Below are 21355 nucleotides of genomic sequence, written 5' to 3'. Positions count from 1 at the left end.
CCAGGGTTGGGATTGTGTCTGCCATATATCTTAGTGTTTGCTTTTGAATATTAATTTTTTTATGGAGTACATTTTCACGCAGTTGGCCTGTGGAGCAGACCAGCTGTGCTGGTGCTTTCTGAGTCTGTTTCCACATGGGAATCAGGGCCAGGCTTGAAAACCTGAAAGGGGGCGGGGACCTCCACATTTCTATCGAAGAAAAGGAAAGTGAGTTGCTTGAGGAAAGTGTGATAGAGAGCGAGCTGGCTGTACACTTCTGGGCTGCGACATGACTTTTAGTGAAACACACAACACACACGAGGTACCAGCAGACCCAGCAGACCATCAGTTTCAGTTCCTGATATCTTAAGGGCTCTGTTCCAATTTCTTCTTTCATATGAAAAAAGAAGTACTGGGGATGTAACTCAGTTGTTAATCATGTCTGTCTTACATTTGCACAAAGCCCTGAATTTGAGCCTTAGCACCGTATAGAACCCAGCATGGTGGTTCACACCACCCAGCCTTCAGGAGATGGAAGGAGGAAGATCAGGAGTTTAAAGTCACCCTTGGCTACATAGAAAGTTCAAAACCACCCTGGGCAACAGGAGACTGTCAGAGAGAGAGAGACAGAGAGAGAGAGACAGAGAGAGAGAGACAGAGAGACAGAGAGACAGAGATACAGAAAGAGACAGAGAGACACAGAGAAAGACAGAGACAGAGAAAGAGAGACACAGAGAGAGGCATAGACAAAGAGACAGAGAGGCAGAGACAGAGAGAGAGAGACAAAGAAAGACAGAGAGAGAGGTGGGTGGAAAAGAAGACAATATATCTGAAAAGGAAGTATTTTGTTGCCTTGTGTGAAGAAGAAAAGAATCTCCCCTAGCCAGCATTAGAAGGCACACCAGACTTGTGAGTAGCTGGGAACTGGGCCATAACACAACCAGTGCAGTCAGTAGAAAAATCCACCTGGAAGCTTTGGGTTTCCCCATAGCCTTGTCCCTCATCAGACACCACCACTTTCCAAGTAGCAAATGCAAAGCTCATTAGCTGCCTCTATTCTAGGCCTTTTGGGAGCCATCAAAACACACCCCTCTCTGCAATGCATATTTGATTTTCTGTCGTGGTAATGAGACAAGACTATTGCATTTCCCTATGTGAGTGGAACCCACTCTGCCCAAGTCAAACTCGTGCCCCTGGAAGCTCTGAGCACTTTCAGTCCTCTGCTGCATCTCCATTAATTCTCTTTTGTCATTGCCTTGGCAGGGCCCTCATAGGACATTAGTTGATGCAATCTGGGCCTTGCCTCAAATCTAGAGACCATGTCACAAATGTCTTAGTAACCACAGGGGTCTTCATCAGCTCCATGACTTTTTTTTCCTAATGAAGTCAAATCCCCCAGACTGGAAACAAAATCCACTGCCTCTCTCTCGTTTCCTTGGGGGATGAACATACCTTTCCACTCGGGCTTTTCTTGTTGGCAGGGTATAAAAAGATCCCTCCATACACCAGAGTGCGGTGGATATCAGCCACCATGGACCCCACATACCGGGCACCATAGGGAGCTGAACCATCCTACAAGGTAAACAAGAGCAAAAGATTAGGGGTGCGGAAGATACACACCTTATAGAGGCATACTCCTTGTGTCCTGATGCTTACTCTGCTGCATAGCCACTTACCAAGGATCTTACAAATGCTCATTTCAAACTGGGATAAGACATGAAATGAAAATCCCATTTCAGAGAAGGGAGGTTATGGGGACAAGGCCTACTGAGCCATGTTCTGGCAGTAGCTTCCAAGGACTGTGTGGTTGGTTCCAGCTATAGGGTTGGAACAGGCGATATGAAAATTTTAACCTGAAGGTTGACAAGGATTTTGTCAAACTAAAGAACTGGGCAGGCGAAAAGCTGTATGTTTTGTGGGAGAAGACTATGGAACAAGCCAGGACTTAACAGCAGAGAGGTAAGGGCTGTTGCCACAGGGCCTGCTGGCATGCATGTGTGCGGAGGATTGTGCTTGGGAAAGGAGAAAAACTCCCTACTAAAGAGGAGGCCTGGGGCTAGCTTTGAGAACCCTGAATGCCATGTTAACATGTGGGTTGCATCCTCAGAAAAGACTATCAAAGGTAAGGTAGAGTCAGACACCCCTGTAGAGCCCCCAGACATATCAGACATTTTTTGTCTTCATGTACCTTAATTAGTAACCTCTGTAGTGAGCTACCAAAGTAGATGCTGTCCTTTGTATGTGTCTGCCTGTCTGTCTGTCTGACTGTGTCTCTGTGTATGTGCATGTGTATGTGTGCATGTGTTATATGTGTGGTGGTGTGCATGCATGTATGTATGCATGTTTCTATGTGCAAGGGGTTATGGGAATGTAAGTGCATGTGGAAGCAAGAGATTGGTGTCTAGTGTCTTCCTTCTTCACTCCCCACCTTAGACACGGAGTCAGGGCTTTTCACATAAATCCAAAGCTTGATGATTTGGTGTTCCAAGTTTCCTGCTCACTCAGGAGATCCCATCTCTCCCTCCCCACACTGGTATTACAGGTAGGCCTCCTGAAAGCTGGACCCAGGGAACCAATCCCCGGGGGTGGGGGGAACAAATCTGTCCTCCTGCTTTGTGAAGCACACAGCTTACCCACTGAGCCATCTCCCCTACCTGACACTGACCATCTTGATACAACAAGCAGAAATCCACCAAGGCATAGTCCTGAAGGCACAAACCTCACATAGTAGGTGCTTGGGTGCCAGGGCCCCCCAAAATAGGAATGTCTTATTGTTATAAAGGAGCTCATCTGGTTGATGTTACTGTCCAGATTTTGATATGCTGAGAGATAAAAATGAAATAATACTCGGGTTTTGATGTCTCTGAACAAGCTTTCCAGGCCCAGCATCTAGGGCTCCATGGTTCCCACCTTTCTCTCCTTCATCTCCAGGATAAAATTCACATCAGTAGATTTTCTCATAAAGAGCGACGCCTAGAACCTTCTCAATGGCAAGTATTCCTTTTGCTCTCAAGGGCACTCCTCCCAGAGCTGAACATCGTACCAGTCCCACCTACCATCTCACTCACCGGAGGGAACTTTTTCCTCTGGACATATTCATTGATTGGAGGGTCAAAGTCCTTGGCATAGCCCTCATTAACGCTGTAGATGTTACCTTTCTTCTTGATCTTCACATCCTTGTCCACCATAATGAATTCTCCAATGGACTTTGAAACAAGGGAGAAAGGTAGATAGGTGACCAGTAAGCTCCTCTGGGCATGAACAGAGCATGGGACATGACCACACCTCATCCCAGCACACAGTGACTTCAGCCAAAAGCTCCAGTGATGAGAAGAATGGAGAGAATATGAGTGCCAACGTCACAGGGTGACACAGGATTTAAGAGTGCAAATGATTTCCACAAGGCTGGACATGGGAGAGCACAACTCTTATCCCAGTACAAGAGAGGTTGAAGCAAGAGGATGAGGAGTTTAGGGTCAGCCTGGGCTACATTTTGAGACCCTGCCTCCAACATCACAGACTGGGGAGGGACTCATGATGGGGAGGGACCCACCCCTCCATGAAGGACAATTATCAGTTTGAAAGTCATTTTCCTCATTGTCATGGTCATTGATAAGTTGCCCATGTCACCTATAAATAGCCTCTGCCTGTCCCAGGTGTCTATACAAGCAATCCTATTTAAGCTCACACACACACACACACACACACACACACACACACACACACCGAGACATCTGACCAAAATCCGTTATATACATAAAAACCCGCTAAGACACAGGAATGAAAGAAGTATTTGAAATAGAAAAGTGGATCAGTGCTAACAATAAATAAATAAATGTGAGAATAAGACACATTTCTGGAGATACAGAGGCTAAGGAGGGCTGAGGAGGAGGAGGGGGGGGGGTAAATTTACCAAGGTCACAGAGTGCATCTCTGCAAGTGAGTCTTTCCTTTTTTTACTTTTGTGCCTTCTGGTTTCAATTTCTAAAAATTTGGGCCACAAACTTACAGGAATATTTTTGTATAACCAGGAAGACAAAATTAGTATCTCCACCTAAAACATCTGAAAAAGGAAACTATCTCACAGCAAGCAGCTGGAGCTACCTGCAGAGCTCAGGTACCCAGGCTCTCTAGGCAGCCATCTTGGTACCCAGCCTGAGTACCCGGTAGGTGATGGAGAGTCTCCTACATATAAAGACCGGAGCTATAAAAGCTCAGCAAAAGCTGAAGCCTGCTAGAAACCCACTTGAAGCCACAGGTGAGTCTCAGCCATCAGCTTGTCCTTGCAGGGGAGATATAAGAAAGGGAAAGGCACTTAGCATCTCCCTGGAGTAGCCTTGCCTCCATCAGGCCAAAGAGCAAGCAAAAGGGTTCAAGTCAAAAGGAGCTAGGCAATCAGCAAGGGAGCATCCCAACTGTTGCACTGATCCAGCAAACATCTGTATCTGGGGAGGGCGGGAGGCTCCCAAATACCCAGAAACCTACCCCATCATAAGCCTGCATGCAATCAATCTTTAGTCAAGAGATGAAATTTTTTCTCAAATGTCTGTCAGCTCAAAAGTAAGAGAGAGGGCACTAGGAGCTCATCTGAGGGGCTGGATAATCTGGACGGGTGACCCTGGCAGATATCACTGCTTTCAGAAGCTGTACCCTTCTCTCCTATTAAAGATTTAAGGTCCAGCGCTCTGGACCTGCCCTGTTTTCCTCTGGGACCTTATGCAGAGATTTTTGACTTGTGCATTCACCCACCTCTCCAGTCTTAGTTTATTAATTAAGTGCCCCTGCTCCCAGGAAGCTGAAAGTACAGTTTTGTTAAGCATGAACAGACCGAAGGTAGAGACCATGTTCTGATTTACAGCAGTTTGCCACACCCCAAGCAATCTCTCACAGGCCTCTCACAGAAGACACCATGCTGCACGCTGTACTGTGTGTGTGTGTGTGTTTTGTTGTCATTTTGTTTTGTTTTTAAGGAAAAAGAAAAATAGGAGGGAGTTAGAGAGAGGGTTCAGCACTTGCTGCTCTTCCAGAAGACTTGGGGTCAGTTCTCAGTATCCAGGTTGGGTGGCACACACACACACACACACACACACACACACATGCACACACACGCGCCAGGCACAAGCTCAAAGCTACTAGCTAAGCACTCAGCCTAAGAGATGCTGCCTCACCGGGTCCAGCATGAAGCAGTTGACACCACAATCCATGGCGAGGACCAACATGGTGGCACTGCCATAGAGTGCATATCCGGCTGCCACCAGGTCCCGGCCTGGCTGCAGAGCATCCTTCTCGGAAGGCTCGCCAGTACTTTTCTAAAGCAAAGGAGAAAACAGATGTGTTTTCAGTTTGTGTGGTGGTCCTGTTTTTTTTTCCAGTTCAGCCACCAGCAGGGTGCATGGAGGTGCATTCCCCTAATGCCATAGTTCTCAGCTTTCCTAATAGCAGTTCATGTTGTGACACCCCTAACCATGACATTATTTTCCGTCGCTGCTTCATAACTGTACTTTCTCTCATGCTGTGAATCATAATATCTGATATGCAACCCCCGAGAGGGTCAAGACCCACTGTTTGAGGTCCACTGTTTTCACGAAAGCTACTGATATCCCAGGTGTCACCTCCCACCGCACAGCAGCAGCATTCTGGGTGCAACAGGCTTCCTGAAGGGCCCCAGCATCCTGCACCAGGATCTTTCTTCCCAGTCAACAGCCTCTTAACATCTTCCTAATTTGATTTTCCCTCGTGTCTCCATTATCACTTCCAAAAAGCAACACACATTCTCGCCAGCTCCATAAACATAACCCGATTACAGGCCCTAGCACCTTTCACCTGCCTTTTTCCATCTTCATTTAAACAGTTTAGCACAGGGCTGCTGGGCCAAGCGTCTCACGAGAAATCGATTCCATGAGCCTTTGTCAAGTGAAGCACATGCTCACTGAGCAGTGCAGCCAGTTACTCCAATGGCAAGGAAATTCTCAGAAACATAGTTTGTGGGATCTCTCTGAAGCCATCAGAGGACAAGCTAGATGGTGCTGACACCTTCTCCCATAACCCAGAGTAAGAGCACATTTTAAAGCTGGTCTCACAGAACTTGAGAGGGCCTGAGGTTACCAGAGGCTGGGGGCAGGGGAGGAAAAGAAAATTTGTTTTTCTTTTTTTGTTTTTTGTTTGTTTTTGTTAGTTGGTTTCCCTGAGGCTTTTCTCTCACAAGGGCAAACAATCATTCTTTTTACAGTTCCATTCCTGGTTATGGGAACCAAATACTTTTTAAGGATACTGCTAATTACTAGAGGAAGACTAGACTAAGGGAGAGGTGGGTCATCTCAAGTGAGAAGACTTGTTTGGTTTTGTTCTCTGTATTGTATGAAAAGAACTTTTGAAAGAAGCTTTCGGCTTAAAGAAGAAAACAGCAGGGCAGGTTGGGCTGGTTTGGGGAGGTTGTCACAATATCTGCCTTGTTGTCTTTTGTAAAAGAGAGAGAGAGCTGAGAAAGGGAAATGGTCTCTCTGTCCACCATCATTCTATCACCGTATCTTAGCAGTTTTCTTGCACAGCATGTGGGGGGCAATGAGGCTTTGCTGTAAATCTATTCAAGCCCCACAGCACGACGCCCCACATTTATTTTCTGATCAAAGCCAGGGGCTTTGTACACTTTACCTTTCTGTAAATGCCAAAAATGGTTCCGATGGACACAAGGCAGTCGATATTGGATGAGCCATCAAGGGGATCAAAACAAACAACATATTTGCCCTGGGCAAAGAAAACAGAAGGCAAACAAGGTGAGTATCCACTGAATGGACTCTAAAGGACAAGGTGGGAAACATTGTGTTATTTATTTACATCCTGTTGGGGAGTATGAGAAGACAGATGAACAGACAGAGAAAATATCATTTAGAATTCAAAGTAGAGAGTGATAGAAGTCAGATAGTTAAATCATTGGTTCCTATGCCACTGATGTGACTGAATCATATTTGGTTTGAGAGTGTCCTAGCAGCCCCAAAGGAAAGAAGCAAAACAGAATTAGTCATTTGTTTCTTACTTTTAAGGCCTCGGGGCCTGGGAAGCCATTCTTAGCACTTAGATATGTGGTTACTCACATTTGTTAGAGGCTACTTGTAGAGAGACTCTTTTAGAAGCATCACTCTTCAATAAAGAAGCTAAGGGCCAATGAGCTGAAGCAGGAAACAGAAGGTGGAACACTGGCTGGAAGAGAGAGGATTCTGGGAAATAGTATGAAATAAGAGAGCTGGGGAGAGAGCTGAGAGAGGAGAAGGGATATAGACTGAGGAGTCAGACATAGACCAGCAGGCAGATGAATCCCGAGAGACACTGAGGGAGACACCGAGGAGACGAGAAGGAAAACATGGGCCAGGACTGAAGGAGAGAGAGGTAACCAACCAAGTTGTGGACATAGAATAGTTTAAGTAAGGGTTAAATAAGTTATCAGGTAGTCAAGAAATGTGTTTTTAGCCTAGGCATTGATTAATAAATATTTAATCTCAGAGTCATCATTCCAGGAGCAGGAATTGGGAGAGAACAAAACAGATTACTAAAATTATTATAAATGACGCCCCACTTTGGACACCATTTGTAAATATATTCTATTGTAAATATATTTCCAGACTCTGAGATTAATTAGTTATTATTAAATGCCTTGGCCATAAGCTCTGGCTCATTCCCTGACTAGCTTGTGACTTATTTAACCCATTTAAACTATTCTCTGTCTACTATGTGGTTAGTTACCTCTCCTTCAACCCCAGCCCACTTCTTCCTTCTCATCTTGCTGGGCTCATTTCATTTATCTACTGTTTTATGTCCTCAGTCCATCTCCTGTCTAGCCTCTCCCAGCAGCTCTCTTCTTTCTTACTATTTCCCAGAATGCTCTCTCTTCCTGTCAGTGTCGCACCTTCTATTTCCTGCCTCAGCTCATTGGTCACTGGCTTTTTTATTTATTTACTCTCTCTACAGATACTCTAGACTGTTGTGTACAGATTTCTCAACAAAATCCTGAAGGAAATGGCCCTCTGCCGTGTTGGCACTTGGGCTAGCCAGCTCCAGCTCACGAGAGCTCATTGAACAGGCCCTTCCAATCTCTGTCAGTAACACTACAGTGACAGTATGCAGGCAGGCCAGATGGAGCATTTATACCACTAAGTTCTCTAAGTTCAACAAATTGGAGACATTTTTCAAGGAAGTCAGTTTACCAGCTCATCACTGGGAATTTCCTATCTCCGATTCAGCTTCTTTACATGTGGAGGGGTATTTGACATTCTCCCAGAGTCAGGGAACTCCCTCTGCATATTCTTAACAAGGCATTTCCACAAATCCAGGAAATTGTAGACTAGAAAATGAGACAGCAGCTACTGTGCTGGCATGTCACCAGGGGCATGGAAGGGGTCAGGGGAGGGGGCAGTGCTGGAGAATTGGCCAACACTGCAGAGAAGATCGGGTACTTCTGTGACATGTAGTGATGTTTTTCAAGGGCTGTTTAGCAGGTCACACTAGGCTGGTTTCTGCCCCTTACTAAGATCAACACAAACTGAATGTTTAATCTGATTTTCTTTCCCAGTTCTATATTTCCGTGCCCTCAATTCGCCTTGACTGTCTTATAGGAGCCCAATAAACTCTGCCCAGTAGCATGCCATTTTCAAAATTCCCCAGGGTGTCTCTGCAGTGTTGAGCATGTCCCCAGCAGTTGCTCCAACCTCCCCCAGCAGTTTATCATTGAGTCCTACAGCACGCTGGTGTTGAACTAGATGCTGGGACATACAGACTACTGCTTGTTCCCTGCCCTCACAAGGCTGTCTGAGAACCAGAGAATCCCAGTGCCTGAGCCAGGGATGGAAAAATGGAAGCAGCTCAGCTTGGTGGTGGGTCTAACATGATGGCTGGAGATTGGTCGTGATGAACAGGCAACGACCAGAAGCCAGGCTTTAATGATCCCTAAACACAGCAGTGATAGTGACACACCCTGGAGAGATAGGAAAGCAGAATCAAAGGAACCTCTGGGACCACAGTAAGAGGAGAGATTTGGGATGGGATGATGGGAAGACAGAACAGAGAGGGAGCTTGGTAATCGCTAGAAATCTAGTTTAGAGAAGTGACGAGAAGGAAAATGGCCACATGCAAGCCTTCAGATGTGTAAACACAGACCCACCCTCTTCTCAGGTTCTATTATGATGGCATTTGTATCTTCTTCAGACACAAGAACACAGGTAGCGTAGGAGGACCTCAGCATGTTGATCACCAGGTCATTAGAAAGAATGTCCAGCTTCTTCACTTGGTCCCCAGTCACGTTGGTTGAGCCAGCGATACCATAGCTAGAGGGAAGAAAAACCACAGAAAATAAGCCAAGGCCACCAGAACCTCGCCGAGAGCAACTACAAATGGATCTGGGAAGGAAGGAAGGCAGACATGCCAGGCATGCTGGGTTCTGGAAGGGCGATGCAGGAAGGGTGGCCTTGCCTGGAGCGGCTGGCGGAGGGGAGCAGAGATACTGTTTGGAAAGCCCAGTCCCAGTGCTGGAGTCACACAGCCGCTGGGGACATTCATGCTTCCTAATCTTTTTTTCCCCACTATAGTGCCCACTACAGAGCTTTTAAAGCAATCTTCCCCACTCCTCCATGAAACGTACATTTTGAACCCTGACAGAACACTGCCCTGTTTCCATACTGTGTGTTTGTTTCTTCGTCTGTGCCTTTTACAGTTTAACAAGGGGAGATTTTTATGTTTTTATTTTGTGTGAGAACCAGTGTTCAGCCCCACAGGTGGAAGTTCCATGCATCAGCTGAAAACAGGGAGAAAAGTCTGGGTTGGAGGGAGGGAGCTGGTGTCCGAGGTAACCTGGGAGCCACTGTAGGATGCCAGCACCCAGTGGACTTCACACAGACAAGCAGGGTTGCTGGCAGTGAGCTTCGCCTCTAACTCCCAGCAGGGGCTGCTCCTAATGGGCCTCTAGGTGGAGTCAGTCTTCCAGGGTGGGAGGACTGAGAGGCTTTGGTTCTTACAGTCTTTGTGAGATACCTGCAAGTCAGTCATTACAGAATTCCCAGAACTTGAGATGTTTGCTAAAATGCAGCTTGGCCTGTTTGAATGCAGGAGAGGCAGGTGGTCATAGATGGAGATTGAAGATAGACACGGGAGGAGCTGCAGGACGGAGCGGGTGTGATGTGAGGGTGCAGCTGTGGTGCTGTAAGTGGTAGGGGCATCGTAGCAGCCTTACCTATCTATTGCATTTCCTAGGGTCTGGGTGTCATTGCTTCGGTGACTGATTCCTTCAACTGATTTTTCTCTTTAGACAAGGCTTCATGGAGCCCTTGCTGGCCTTGAACTCTCTATATAACAGAACATGACCTTGAGCTTCTGATTCTCCTGCTTCTGCCTCCACAAACTACAGGAACTGAGGATGGAATGCAGGGATTTGTGCATGTTACACAGGCACTCACCAAATGAGCCACAGCCCTTGCTTCAACTGTTGAAAACGTACCCCAATCCTCCAAACCTACACTGCTTCTGTATGGCTTGGCAAAGGACAGCCCAATCTAGAAATGACCAAACAAGAGGCCCGGTTGAATCATTGTCAGCATCAGCCACATAGCTGTCACTCTCTTCCGGACTGGAAGACAGTCCTGCCCTCTAGCCCCTCCACCTCGTCTCTTCTGCCTTGTCTCTTCTGCTTCACAAAGACCAAGCAGCCCATAAGCTGGCAGCCTGTCTCTGGCTTTGGGCCTCTTTCTACACTACCTCTTTCTGAGCTCAACTGCAAAGCCCACATTGGTGGAAGAGGAAGTCTGAACACTTGCTGGGGATCACCATCCCTGGCACTTCTCCCTCACTGGCCCCAGACTGGCAGCTTTCCTCCCTCTGACTTGAAGTTGCCACCATCATGGGCACTGTTAAGTCAGAAGGGGAATGGTGCTGACAGGCAAAGATGGAGCGTAAAGATGCCTGTGAATCCCTGGCATCTAAGTCTCTTCCCTGCAGTGCGCAGAGGGAATGGCAACTCCCACGTGAGGCTGCCATTAGAGAACACACACACACACACACACACACACACACACACACACACGAGAGAGAGAGAGAGAGAGAGAGAGAGAGAGAGAGAGAGAGAGAGAGAGAGAGAGAGAGAGAGAGAGAGAACTCAGCACAGCCCTTGGCAGGAGTACAGGTGGGAACCGTTCTAAGGAGCCTGAAAAGTGATGACCGAGTAGCTGAGAGCCCCAGGCAAAGGATTAGGATTTGGACACCGCAGACAGACGGGCACCTTGCTACAGTTTTTCCGCAACAATGTGGAGAATCAGAAGCAGTACTGAGCTTCCAATGAGAGAGACGGAAAGTACAAACACAGTACCAGCTTTGACAAGAACCCCTTTGTCTACATCTTGTCGCTGGTGGATGACAACATTGTGCCTGGGAAAAGGAAATGCAGCAGGTGAGCCAAGAAGCCAGCATAAGGGGGAGGGGCCGTCTTGCCACCTCCCACTGGGCCCCACCTCTTAAAGGTACCAACACCTCCGACATACTGAGGGCTCAGCTCCTGGCAGATGATCCCTTGAAACTTACACCACAGCAAGGTGAGTTTGTGGGGGAGAATGGATCTCCTTCCTTTGGGCCCCAATCCCACCTGCTCTCGTTACCCCAGTGCATTTTACTTAAAAAACCCAATCCTTCCTAAAATCTACAAATAACTTCCTGGGAACCCTGCTGTGCTGAGGGGTGGGGGTGGGAACCAGACCCCTGACCTTAGGGACCTTAATATTGCAGTGAGAAAAGACAAACAAGAAAATGACTGGTTCCAAATGAGTGTGACAGGTGAGAGAGGCGCTACGGATGTCAGGTAGCAGGTGGGTAATTAATTTAGATGGTCAGAAAGGCGCTCAATGCCGTGCTTCCAACTGTGTGAACTTTAGAGTGGTTTGTTGGTTGTTTTGGTTGTTTTATTGTTTTGTTTTTGAAAGAGAAGATACTCCAAATGCCTGAAGAAGCCTGAACCAGTCAGCCATGACTGCAGAGCAAAGGTACATACGCCGCAATTCAGAGGAAATAGTCCGTTTTTCTAGAAGAAAGGGGCCGTGTGCTATATAAACACCTATAGAAGAAGCGTTCTTAAAACGTTTGACGTCTTGCTCCCATGACGACTGGATCCCAAGATGTGGTAAAGACAGGGGCGACTCAGTTCATTTTCTGAGCTTTCAGCTTCAACATGTGAGTAGAGCATATATCAGAACGGGAACCCTGGAGCTACGCAACCTTCCCTGGGCTTTAAGAGGTTACAGTGGTGTCAGCAGAGGTGGCTTGATAGGTCAAGTTCATACTCTGCACTTGCTCCAATATCTTAGAGGGCGTGACCCTGGGGTCACAGAGGAGCCAGTGTGCAGGAATCCAAGAGCCACAGAGGCCTGCTGTCTGTCCATGAGAGACACTTTCAGTACAAATAACACCCCACAGTGTCTCCCCCACTGCACTGAGGTACCAGTCTCACCCAACACCTCCAGGACTCTCTCATTCCCCTCAGTGCTGTGGCCACCAGGTGACACCGCTCCTCCATTAGAGCTCTTTTTTTTTTTTTTTTCTTTTTTTGCCACCAGTGAGAGCCTGCCTCTTCCAGAAGCCTCTAAACTCAAAGGTGAACTGTATAACATTGTAGGACATGGAGTGTGAGGGCTTCCCTGAGTAAGCCCAGGTGCTTAGATACCCCATAAAAAACACCACACACTGAGCTCAGGAGAGTACATTTCCAGTTGCCAGTTAATAATACTGTCATGGTACCAGGAGCAATGTGTGGGTCATAGCTGAGTTAAATTTTGCCTCAGGGCTCAGATCCTGAGTAAGCCAGACCTCTGTCCCTTTCTACTGTACACAGCATTACTCTAGCCAGGGAAGTGAGGTCAGAGTAAGGCAGTCCTCGTCATACTCTAAGAGCCTCAGAAGGGCTGTTGTGGAGGAACAACTGGCCAGGGAAAGGCCAGAAGTCAAGATTTTTGTAGGTTTGACAGAGGGGGGAAAAAAGTTCCTTAAAAATACTCTCAAGGGGAGCTAGAGAGATGGCTCAGCAGTTAAGAGCACTGACTACTCCAGAGATCCTGAGTTCAATTCCCAGCAACCACAGGGTGGTTCACAACCATCTGTAATGGGATGTGTGCCTGCTGCAGCCCCACCCCCACCCCCAGCATAGCTTGAGTCAGGCCCAGTGGCTTCCATGGGGCTGTGGCTCCCTCTGCTGCAGAGGAAGCTTGTCCTAATGGGAGTTACTTCAGAAAAGAAAGGCAGCGTCTCAAACTGCTCCCCAGCTCTCTTTTCTTGGGTCTCAAAGGACAAATGTCAAAGAATGCACAGGGTTTTTTTTGTTTTTTGTTTTTTTTTGAATTTGGTTTTGGTTTTTTTTCGAGACAGGGTTTCTCTGTATAGCTCTGGCTGTCCTGGAACTCACTCTGTACACCAGGCTGGCCTCGAACTCAGAGATCCGCCTGCCTCTGTCTCCCAGAGTGCTGGGATTACAGGCGTGGGCCACTAGGCCCGGCTTATGCACAGGGTTTATGAAAGAGGAAATAGCTCAAGGCCTCCCTGGGAAGCAGTGAGCAGAACGCAAGAGGGTGGGGTGCCTGCCCAGGCCTGAGCACCACTGGCTGGCTACTGATGCAGCCCGTAGAATGTAAATGCCCAAGCCAGTTACAACCAGCCTGCCTGCATACCGGGACCCTGAACCCCGAACCAGAGGTGTCAACTCATTAAATCTGAATTTCAGATCTGTGTAGATTACAGCTGACATTCAAAGATTTCAAACAAGGCCTGGGCATGTACTTAGCAAGCTTTAGCATGCAGAAGGCTCTGAGTTCAAGCCCCAGTACATTTGCACATTGCCCAGTCAGAATTAGGACTCTGAAAAGACAACAGTGACCAACGCGACCCTGAGACTTATCTCTTTTGAAATCTGTTTTGTTTTGAGTGACTGGGCCAGCCCAAGAACTACTCTCTCCATGCAGGCCTCTTCCTGGGGACGTGACAGCCTGCTTTGTTTCTGGTGAGATCTGAGGATGCTAGAACCGGGGCTTCAGGGGTGCTAGGTAAATGCTGAGGGAACTCAATTCGCTAAAGGAACTGACCTTATGCAGAATGGGCACATCTGAGAATTTACAGCTCTTGGGCCCGAACAACAGAATATTTCCTTCAGCTCATATCCCTGGGAGCAAAACCAAAGTGCGGCATGGGAGGTTGACATTCAAAGCTACAGGCTAGAACTCTAGACTACTGAGATTTCAATCCCGGCTCCACTACATGCTTGGCAGCCCTCTGTAAGTCACTTCACGCATCCGGTGTCTTGTCCTTCAACTGTAATATGGGGATACAGACACTGGCTTCATAGTACATAGGGAGTGGGTACAATTAGTTGATAGGGGTCAAAGGCTCTAAATAATACCCCTGTATAGACAGACACTTAAGAACTATTATTATCCTACTTTATCTCTGGTTCTGTCAACATTAGCACATCCATGCTAAGAGGCAGGTGAGGCTCTAGAAAAAAGTTGGCAGCACAAAGACCTGGGATCAGATTCTCTATGTTCCTTCTACCATGTATATGATCCCTAAACTTAGCTAGAAACAGGGAGCCTGACAGGCCTGGTCTACGGATGCATCCCTTGGCATGCTGACACCCTAAAATGACAGTCAAGATTGTGCTTAACAGATTCCCCAGAGCATCCACAAGCAAGTGCCTGTGGATGGGTGGGTGAGAGACCTGTTCTAACCGGCTTTGGCAGACAAATTCTAAGAGGCTGGGCCAGCCAGCAGACACAGGATTAGCATCACAAGTATATGGCACAAAGAAGAGAACAGCTCCTGTGAGGTCCTGTTGACTTTTCACCACAGCAATCATCTGGCCTACAGCTCAAGCAGTTAGAGCTGAGGAAAATGTGTCATCAAGAGCCTTAGACCAGGGCCTGCTCTCAGACCTCCGGAAACAAACATTCTCTTCCCGCACTCTATGGACAAAAACCAGCATTAAGAAGTGCTTTGTAAATCTCATCTCTTACTTATACTCTCAAACTCAACATTTTACTCAAGTTTTTATTTTTAAACTTTTTTTTTAATTTTAAGACTTATTGCCAGGCAGTGGTGGCACACGCCTTTAATCCCAGCACTTGGGAGGCAGAGGCAGGTGGATTTCTGAGTTCGGGGCCAGCCTGGTCTACAGAGTGAGTTCCAGGACAGCCAGGGCTACACAGAGAAACCCTGTCTCGAAAAACCAAAGGAAAAAAAAAAGACGTATTTATTTTATTTTATGTATGTGAGTACACTGTAGCTGTCTTCAAACACATCAGAAGAGGGTATCAATCCCATTACCAATGGTTATGAGACACCATGTGGTTTCTGGGAATTGAACTCAGGTTCTCTGGAAGAGCAATCAGTGCTCTTAACCATTCATTGAGCCATCCCTCCAGCCCTTTACTCAAGTTTTTAAAGATATAAATTATTTTAATCAACAGAAAATAGAATTCATTAGAGTGTGGATTGATCTGTTCAATATGTTTAAATCTCTGAATGCTTGGGTTAAGTATTAGGATTTTATGCAAAGCTTGCGTTTGCCTTCTAGTGCAGCAGGGGGGCCATGAAGCCTCTAGCATTTATAAGCAGACTTAAATATTCACAGAAGAACAAAGGCCTTGAACAGCTTTGCTATTTTAAATTTTTTATTTTTGAGAATCTCGTACATGTATATAACAAAATATGAACATATCTACAGCTCTCCCGCAGCCCCCAAATGATCCTTCTGACTGCATGTCATCATCATTATTATTATTATTATTAAACATTATTATTACTATCCTCTAATCCAGTTAGTTCTATGCTCATATGTGCATGGATGTGGGGTCATCCACTGGATCATGGGAATTTTACAGTCCCACATTCTCCAAGTAGAGTAAGTCTCTCTCCCCTAGCAGATACCCATTGCCAACAGTTCCTCAGTGAGGGGCAGGGCAGGAGATCTAGGCTGGAATTCTGCTTGATCCTGTGTTGGTTCTTCCGGAGGGAACCACAGCTGCTGCAGGTTCTTTATTTCGATAGCCGTGTCATGTCTGGACCCTAGCTCTTCACAGCACTCCTTCCCACCCTCTGGCCCTTACATTCTGCTTGCATTCTCCTCCAAGATTTTCCCTGAGCCTCGGAGGTAGGAGAATATAGATGCTCCTTTGGGACTGAGCACTCTCAGCAGTTTACCCAATTCTATGTCTCTCCACAACTGCTCCAAAGAGAAGCCTCTTGGACGGCGGCTGAGAGCAGCCCAGGTCTGTCAGAGCCAGGAGTCGGGTTGTGGATGGGGGGTATGTAGCCTAGGCTTGCTATATATTCCAGAGTGACCTCGAACTTCTGATCCTCCTGCCTCCATGCTAGACAAGCATCTTACCATTGAGCTTCAGCCTTAGCTTCCTTGAATAGGAAGACTGAAACCAGGGCTGCCACAGCCCTATACGGCACTCCAGACTTTCCGACTGGCAGTCAATTTCCCTCCTCTGGTGTCTGTGCCAGAGCTGTAAGAAGTAGCATCTTTGGCAGCACACAAGTGGCCCATACTGGTTTTCAGAACACCCAGCCAAGGACAAAGGGAGGAGGATTATGGTTTAAACCTTACCACTGAGGTCCTAGGTAAACCTACCTCCACCCTGTTATTCATTGATCCTGTGGCAAATGACCAACCATTCACCCAGTGGGGAAAATCCTGGGGTTATTTGAGAAGAAATACTTGGAAGAGGTGTCGATCAAGCTCTTATCGAGATCCCAAACCCAACCCTGGCGTTTGGTCCTGCAAGTTGGAGACAGACAGATGCCAAGGTATGGGGCCAGCTCTGACCCTGCTCCGGAATGAGATTTACAGTGCACTCCTGTTGTATGGTCGAGATAAGCCAAGAAACAACATGGAAATCTGCTGCTCTTCTCAGCAGTTTTGTGCCATAAATTCTGCCAGCGTGCAGACAAGCGTAATAAGCACAGGTCAGCCGACGCACAAGTCCGAGCTGAGAGCTGGGTTTCTTTATTGCTTCCCTCTGCCAGACAAGGGAGAAGGCCACATTTTTTTTTTTTTTAAGAAATTTTTCTGGGAAGCTAGAGAGGGAGCCCAGTTGGCAATGTGTTTGACACATGAGCAAAGTGTCTGAACTCAGTTCCTAGAACCCATGTTTTAAAAAGCAGAGCGTGGTTGCACACAATTGTGATTTTGGTCCAGCAGAGGCAGAGACAGGCAGATCCTAGGAGCTCACGGGGCAGCTTGCCTTGCCTAACCAGTAAGTAAACCCCAGGCCAATGAGAAAGGCTGTCTCAACAAACAAGGCAGATGGCCTCTGAGAAACAACAACAAAGGTTTGGCCCTGACCTGCACGTGTGCACACATGCACAAACTCATGCATGACTTCTCCAGATGTTGTAATCTAAAATATTTTCCATGCATGTGGGTGGCTGCAGAACAGAATGCAAGTAAGGCACAAACGAAACAGTTTACAGCAGAAATCAATAAAAGTCTCCAGGAGGGCAATGCTGACATCTGGATGTGATTAGTAAGCTCCTTCATCTCCACAACTCTAGGGTTGAAGAGCAGCTGTGCCTATTTTACAATAGGGGAAACTGAGGCTCTCAGATGCTTCACCATCCATCCACCCATATCACCACCTAAATTAAATGGCAGCCCCAGGAATTTAAGCCTAGATCTTTGTCTCTGGAGTGGGCTCTTGGATTCTGCATCCCTCTGCTCTTCTAACCCCAGTCCTCATGTTCTCTTCCTGTTCCCCTCTGCCTCAGGGCAAAAGTCGCAAGGGGCCTAGATGCCCCAGACTATGACTGTGTAGTTCTACAATAGCCTAAGCCAAGGCTGCCAAGATCCCACATCCCATCACTGCTCCCAAGCCCCTAAAAAGTCAACATCTCCTTACTTCTGTTAACAGTTATGTATTGCCTCAGTCTTGGGTGACATGATTCTATTCTCATTTGTTAGATAGAACCAGCTCTTTGAAATCAACCCTCATTGCCTTTCAGATGGAATCCACAGCACACGCCTGCCATCTCTGCTAAAAAAGCTTTGCTCCCTTCATCTTTTTCACCCATTTTCCATGTCTTCTCCAACTCCACACTCCTAGACTTCCCTTCCCCAGAACCTGACCTGGGGTGTATGAGATGCTGCCTCAGGATATATTATATAGTTATACTGTTATATCATTATATCAATCATATACTATATGTCATACATCATATAATGTCACATCATATGGAGCAGTGGCAACTTTGAGGTTGACAGAGGTAGAGGAGCATCGTGACCCATAATTACACCTCTGCTGATTTCCCTGTGCGACAAAGGGCTGAAACCAGTTTTGGTGGGGGTTCTTGCAGGTCTTCAACCATCCCATCCCTCTGGGTGAATGCTCTTCTAAGGCCAGCTGGCAGCCTTAATAAGCTCTTTACAGGCACATTGGCTCTCCATCCAACACATCAAAGCCCAAATGAGCCTAATTGAAAGGCCCGTCTTGATATCTCATCTGGCTGCTAGTGGTTCAACTACACATCATCCTGTGAATAGTCAGATCCTTCCCGTCCCACAGAATCCAACTTCTTCCCTCAGTCAGCATCAACCCCTGTTCTACTCTGTAATAGCTAGAGTAGTGAGGACTTAAATGCTCCCAAGCTACAGAAGGATTACATTACTCATGAGATATCTGCAGCAGGTTAAAAGCCGAGGTGGTGGATTGTCATGTCCTGGTGGCATAGAATGTTCATTATATAGCTGGAGAAAAACACGCTAAGTGTGGCCCCATTTTATTTGCAAGCTACTACAATGTGTAAATGCATGTTCATATAGACATTTACGTGAGCATAAAAAAGTATCTGAGAAAATAGCCAAGAAAAATTAACAGTGGGTGCCCCAGGAATCTGGCATGGGTGTGTGTGTGTGTGTGTGTGTGGAGGGGGTGCTCATTTTCCATCTTATCTTTTGAATGGCTTAGTGTTTTGGTCAATGAGTACAACTCAAGAAATCTAGGATGCCATCTTCAAAGCTGGTATCGTGACCATAGTCTATTAGTACATGTTCTCTTCCGTTCCAAAATTACCACCTTCCACCTAACCCCATTACTATTATCTGAGAGGTGAGTTAAAAAGTGAGACGTCTCTAGGGTGATTTGGGGTTTCTAAGTCTCTCTGGGGTTGTGACAAGTACTGGTGCAGTTTTTTAAAATAATGTAAGACATGGAAACTGTTGTCTCTCACAAAGCCCCCAGGTTCTGAGAGAGTTAAATCCTTGAGCTGTAAATTTAACTTTGAAGTGAGACTTTTACCTGAGTGTGCTGGCTGAAAGGCTCCTTAGAGCTAAGAACAAAATAGCGAGGGAGTCATCACCTCTAATGTACCTGTACCTAGCTTTCTCTAGCAAGGCTCAGCCCTGCTTAGCATCTAAAAATGTTACCAGGCATTTTATGCTTAAGAATTATCTCCACCAAGCTACATAGTAGAACCAGAGTTTTTCAGAAATAAATGCATACATAGGTCACACTGTTGGAGGAACATTTAAAAATCCATTTCAAAGGATTATATGTGCAAGTTAGCTACAAATCTCACCTATCAGTTCTGCATTGTTCATAGGAAATATTTAAAAGTATGATAAATGTTAAGAAACATACAGATATACAGATATATCATACAGATATATACAGGTATACAGATAACCTGAAAACCCAGGTTCCATTCAGTCGTGTGGAAACCAGTTAGGTCCCAAACATGTGCTCAGGCCAGGACAAAGTACAAAAGTGTTATGTAGTTTAAAAAATTGAAGGTGTTCTGAGACTCCATGTGTCTTCATTTGCTCCTCCCTACAGTACAAACTGCAAACCATAGCAGTAAAATCCCCCACCATGCTAGGTGTGGTGCTTCATGTCTTTAATCCCCACTCAGGAGGCGGAGGCAGGTAGATCTCTGAGTTCAAGGACAGCCTGGTTTACTCATAATAAGTTCCAGGAGCTACATAGTGAGGCCCTGTCTCAATAAATAAAATAAAATAAAATAAAATAAAATAAAATTCATCATCATCATCGTCATCTACCACAAGGAAACTTATTGGAAAGGCTTCTTATTGCTCCCGAAGGAGGGTCTGCATAACCAAGTCCCCAAAGGCTCAGGGGAAAGATGATCCTTGGCTTTATCAAAAGCAGTCTACTACTTCTGCTCTGTCTATCAGCTCTTCAATAATTGGGCAAGATCTGCTCAAGAATGCAAGAAGGGAGAGGTTTGGGTGCTCAGGAGGTGAGTCTACAGCTGGCCCCAGAAAGGGAGCGCCCAGAGTACTGTGTGGCCAACCTTCATTGCTGAGCATCGACTTTCTCCCAGACTGACAAGTGATGGAATACTCATGGGACTTGTCTAGGTTAAGGATGATTCTGAATTAGAAACTAAATTTGGGACTGCAGTTCCCATACTGAGTAACAGAGAATGAGGAGAAAGGTGTGGGTATTAGCACTTTCTCTCTGAGGCCCAAGTGGGAAGCTGGTAAGTCACTCATTTTTACCATGAATCTGGGAGGAGCAGGAAAAGGAGAGCTGAGACCAGAAGAGATCAGGCAGTTGTGCACCAGGGTAAAGGGGAATGAGGGCTTGTGTGAAGCAGAGGAAGAGACCGGAATCGTAGGTGTCAGATGGGCACATTGGCTATCAGCAAGGGTGCAGAGAAGCAAACTCCAGGCGCTCTAATGGACAAGATGCGGCAGCCAGAGGCCTAACTCACAGCTGTGCGATGCCCGCCTGGCGCACCGCTGACGAGATGGCTTTGATCGCGGTGCAGAGCGAATTCAGCAGCTGGGTCAACTCCCCTGTGCCCCGAGCCTTCCTGCCCTCTTCCATGACGAAGCGGGTCAGAGTGTTGATATCCGTCTCGAAGGGCGCATGGTCCACCATTGCTGGGGTCTGGCGCAGGTCCTGGCTAAGGGTACAGGCAGGTGGGGCTCAAGGTGATAGTCACAGCGGGAGGACTGAAGGCCAGACCGCGTCTGTAGAAGTTCAACGAACCTGAGTCCTGGGGGAGCCTATAATCTCTAGGTCTCCGCCCCCTGTCCTAAGAAACACCCCCTTGCTCCTTTGCTCCACCAACTGCCATTCTGCCCGCGGGCCAAGGTCCTCTCTTGGCCTCTCCCTCCCTCCGTTCCATGCACCCTCCCCTAGATGCCACGCTGACAACGCTACTTCCTCCTCTGTTGCCCCACCGCCCACCTTACCTCTGGGCTAACTGCACAAAGATCTTAAATGCCCAAATGCCCGCTCTAACCTGCCTGAGAGGAAGGACTCTCCCTCCCATTCCCCCCGCTCCCCGCCCCCCCCTCCACCCCCGTCCCACCTACCCACCCACCCACCCACCTGCT

General features: G+C 47.0%; 1 protein-coding gene across 1 annotated transcript in view; it reads right to left on the bottom strand.

The window, feature by feature from the left end:
- The window catches only part of LOC127664661 (fructose-1,6-bisphosphatase 1), a 22373-nt gene extending 1322 nt beyond the window's left edge, over nt 1-21051 (bottom strand). The window contains exons 1-6 of the mRNA XM_052156737.1: nt 20725-21051; nt 9131-9293; nt 6631-6723; nt 5148-5288; nt 3048-3185; nt 1432-1551 (exon numbers count right to left, since the gene is read on the bottom strand). Of these exons, the coding sequence (XP_052012697.1) occupies nt 1432-1551; nt 3048-3185; nt 5148-5288; nt 6631-6723; nt 9131-9293; nt 20725-20894 (825 nt within the window). The 5' untranslated portion in view covers nt 20895-21051. The remainder of the gene's footprint in view (nt 1-1431; nt 1552-3047; nt 3186-5147; nt 5289-6630; nt 6724-9130; nt 9294-20724) is intronic.
- Nucleotides 21052-21355: the final 304 nt, after the last annotated feature.

Source organism: Apodemus sylvaticus, chromosome 14 (assembly GCF_947179515.1).
Source record: "Apodemus sylvaticus chromosome 14, mApoSyl1.1, whole genome shotgun sequence".
NCBI classification, from domain to species: domain Eukaryota; kingdom Metazoa; phylum Chordata; class Mammalia; order Rodentia; family Muridae; genus Apodemus; species Apodemus sylvaticus.
Note: the sequence above shows the minus strand (reverse complement) of the source record. Positions and strands in the feature narration are given on the sequence as shown.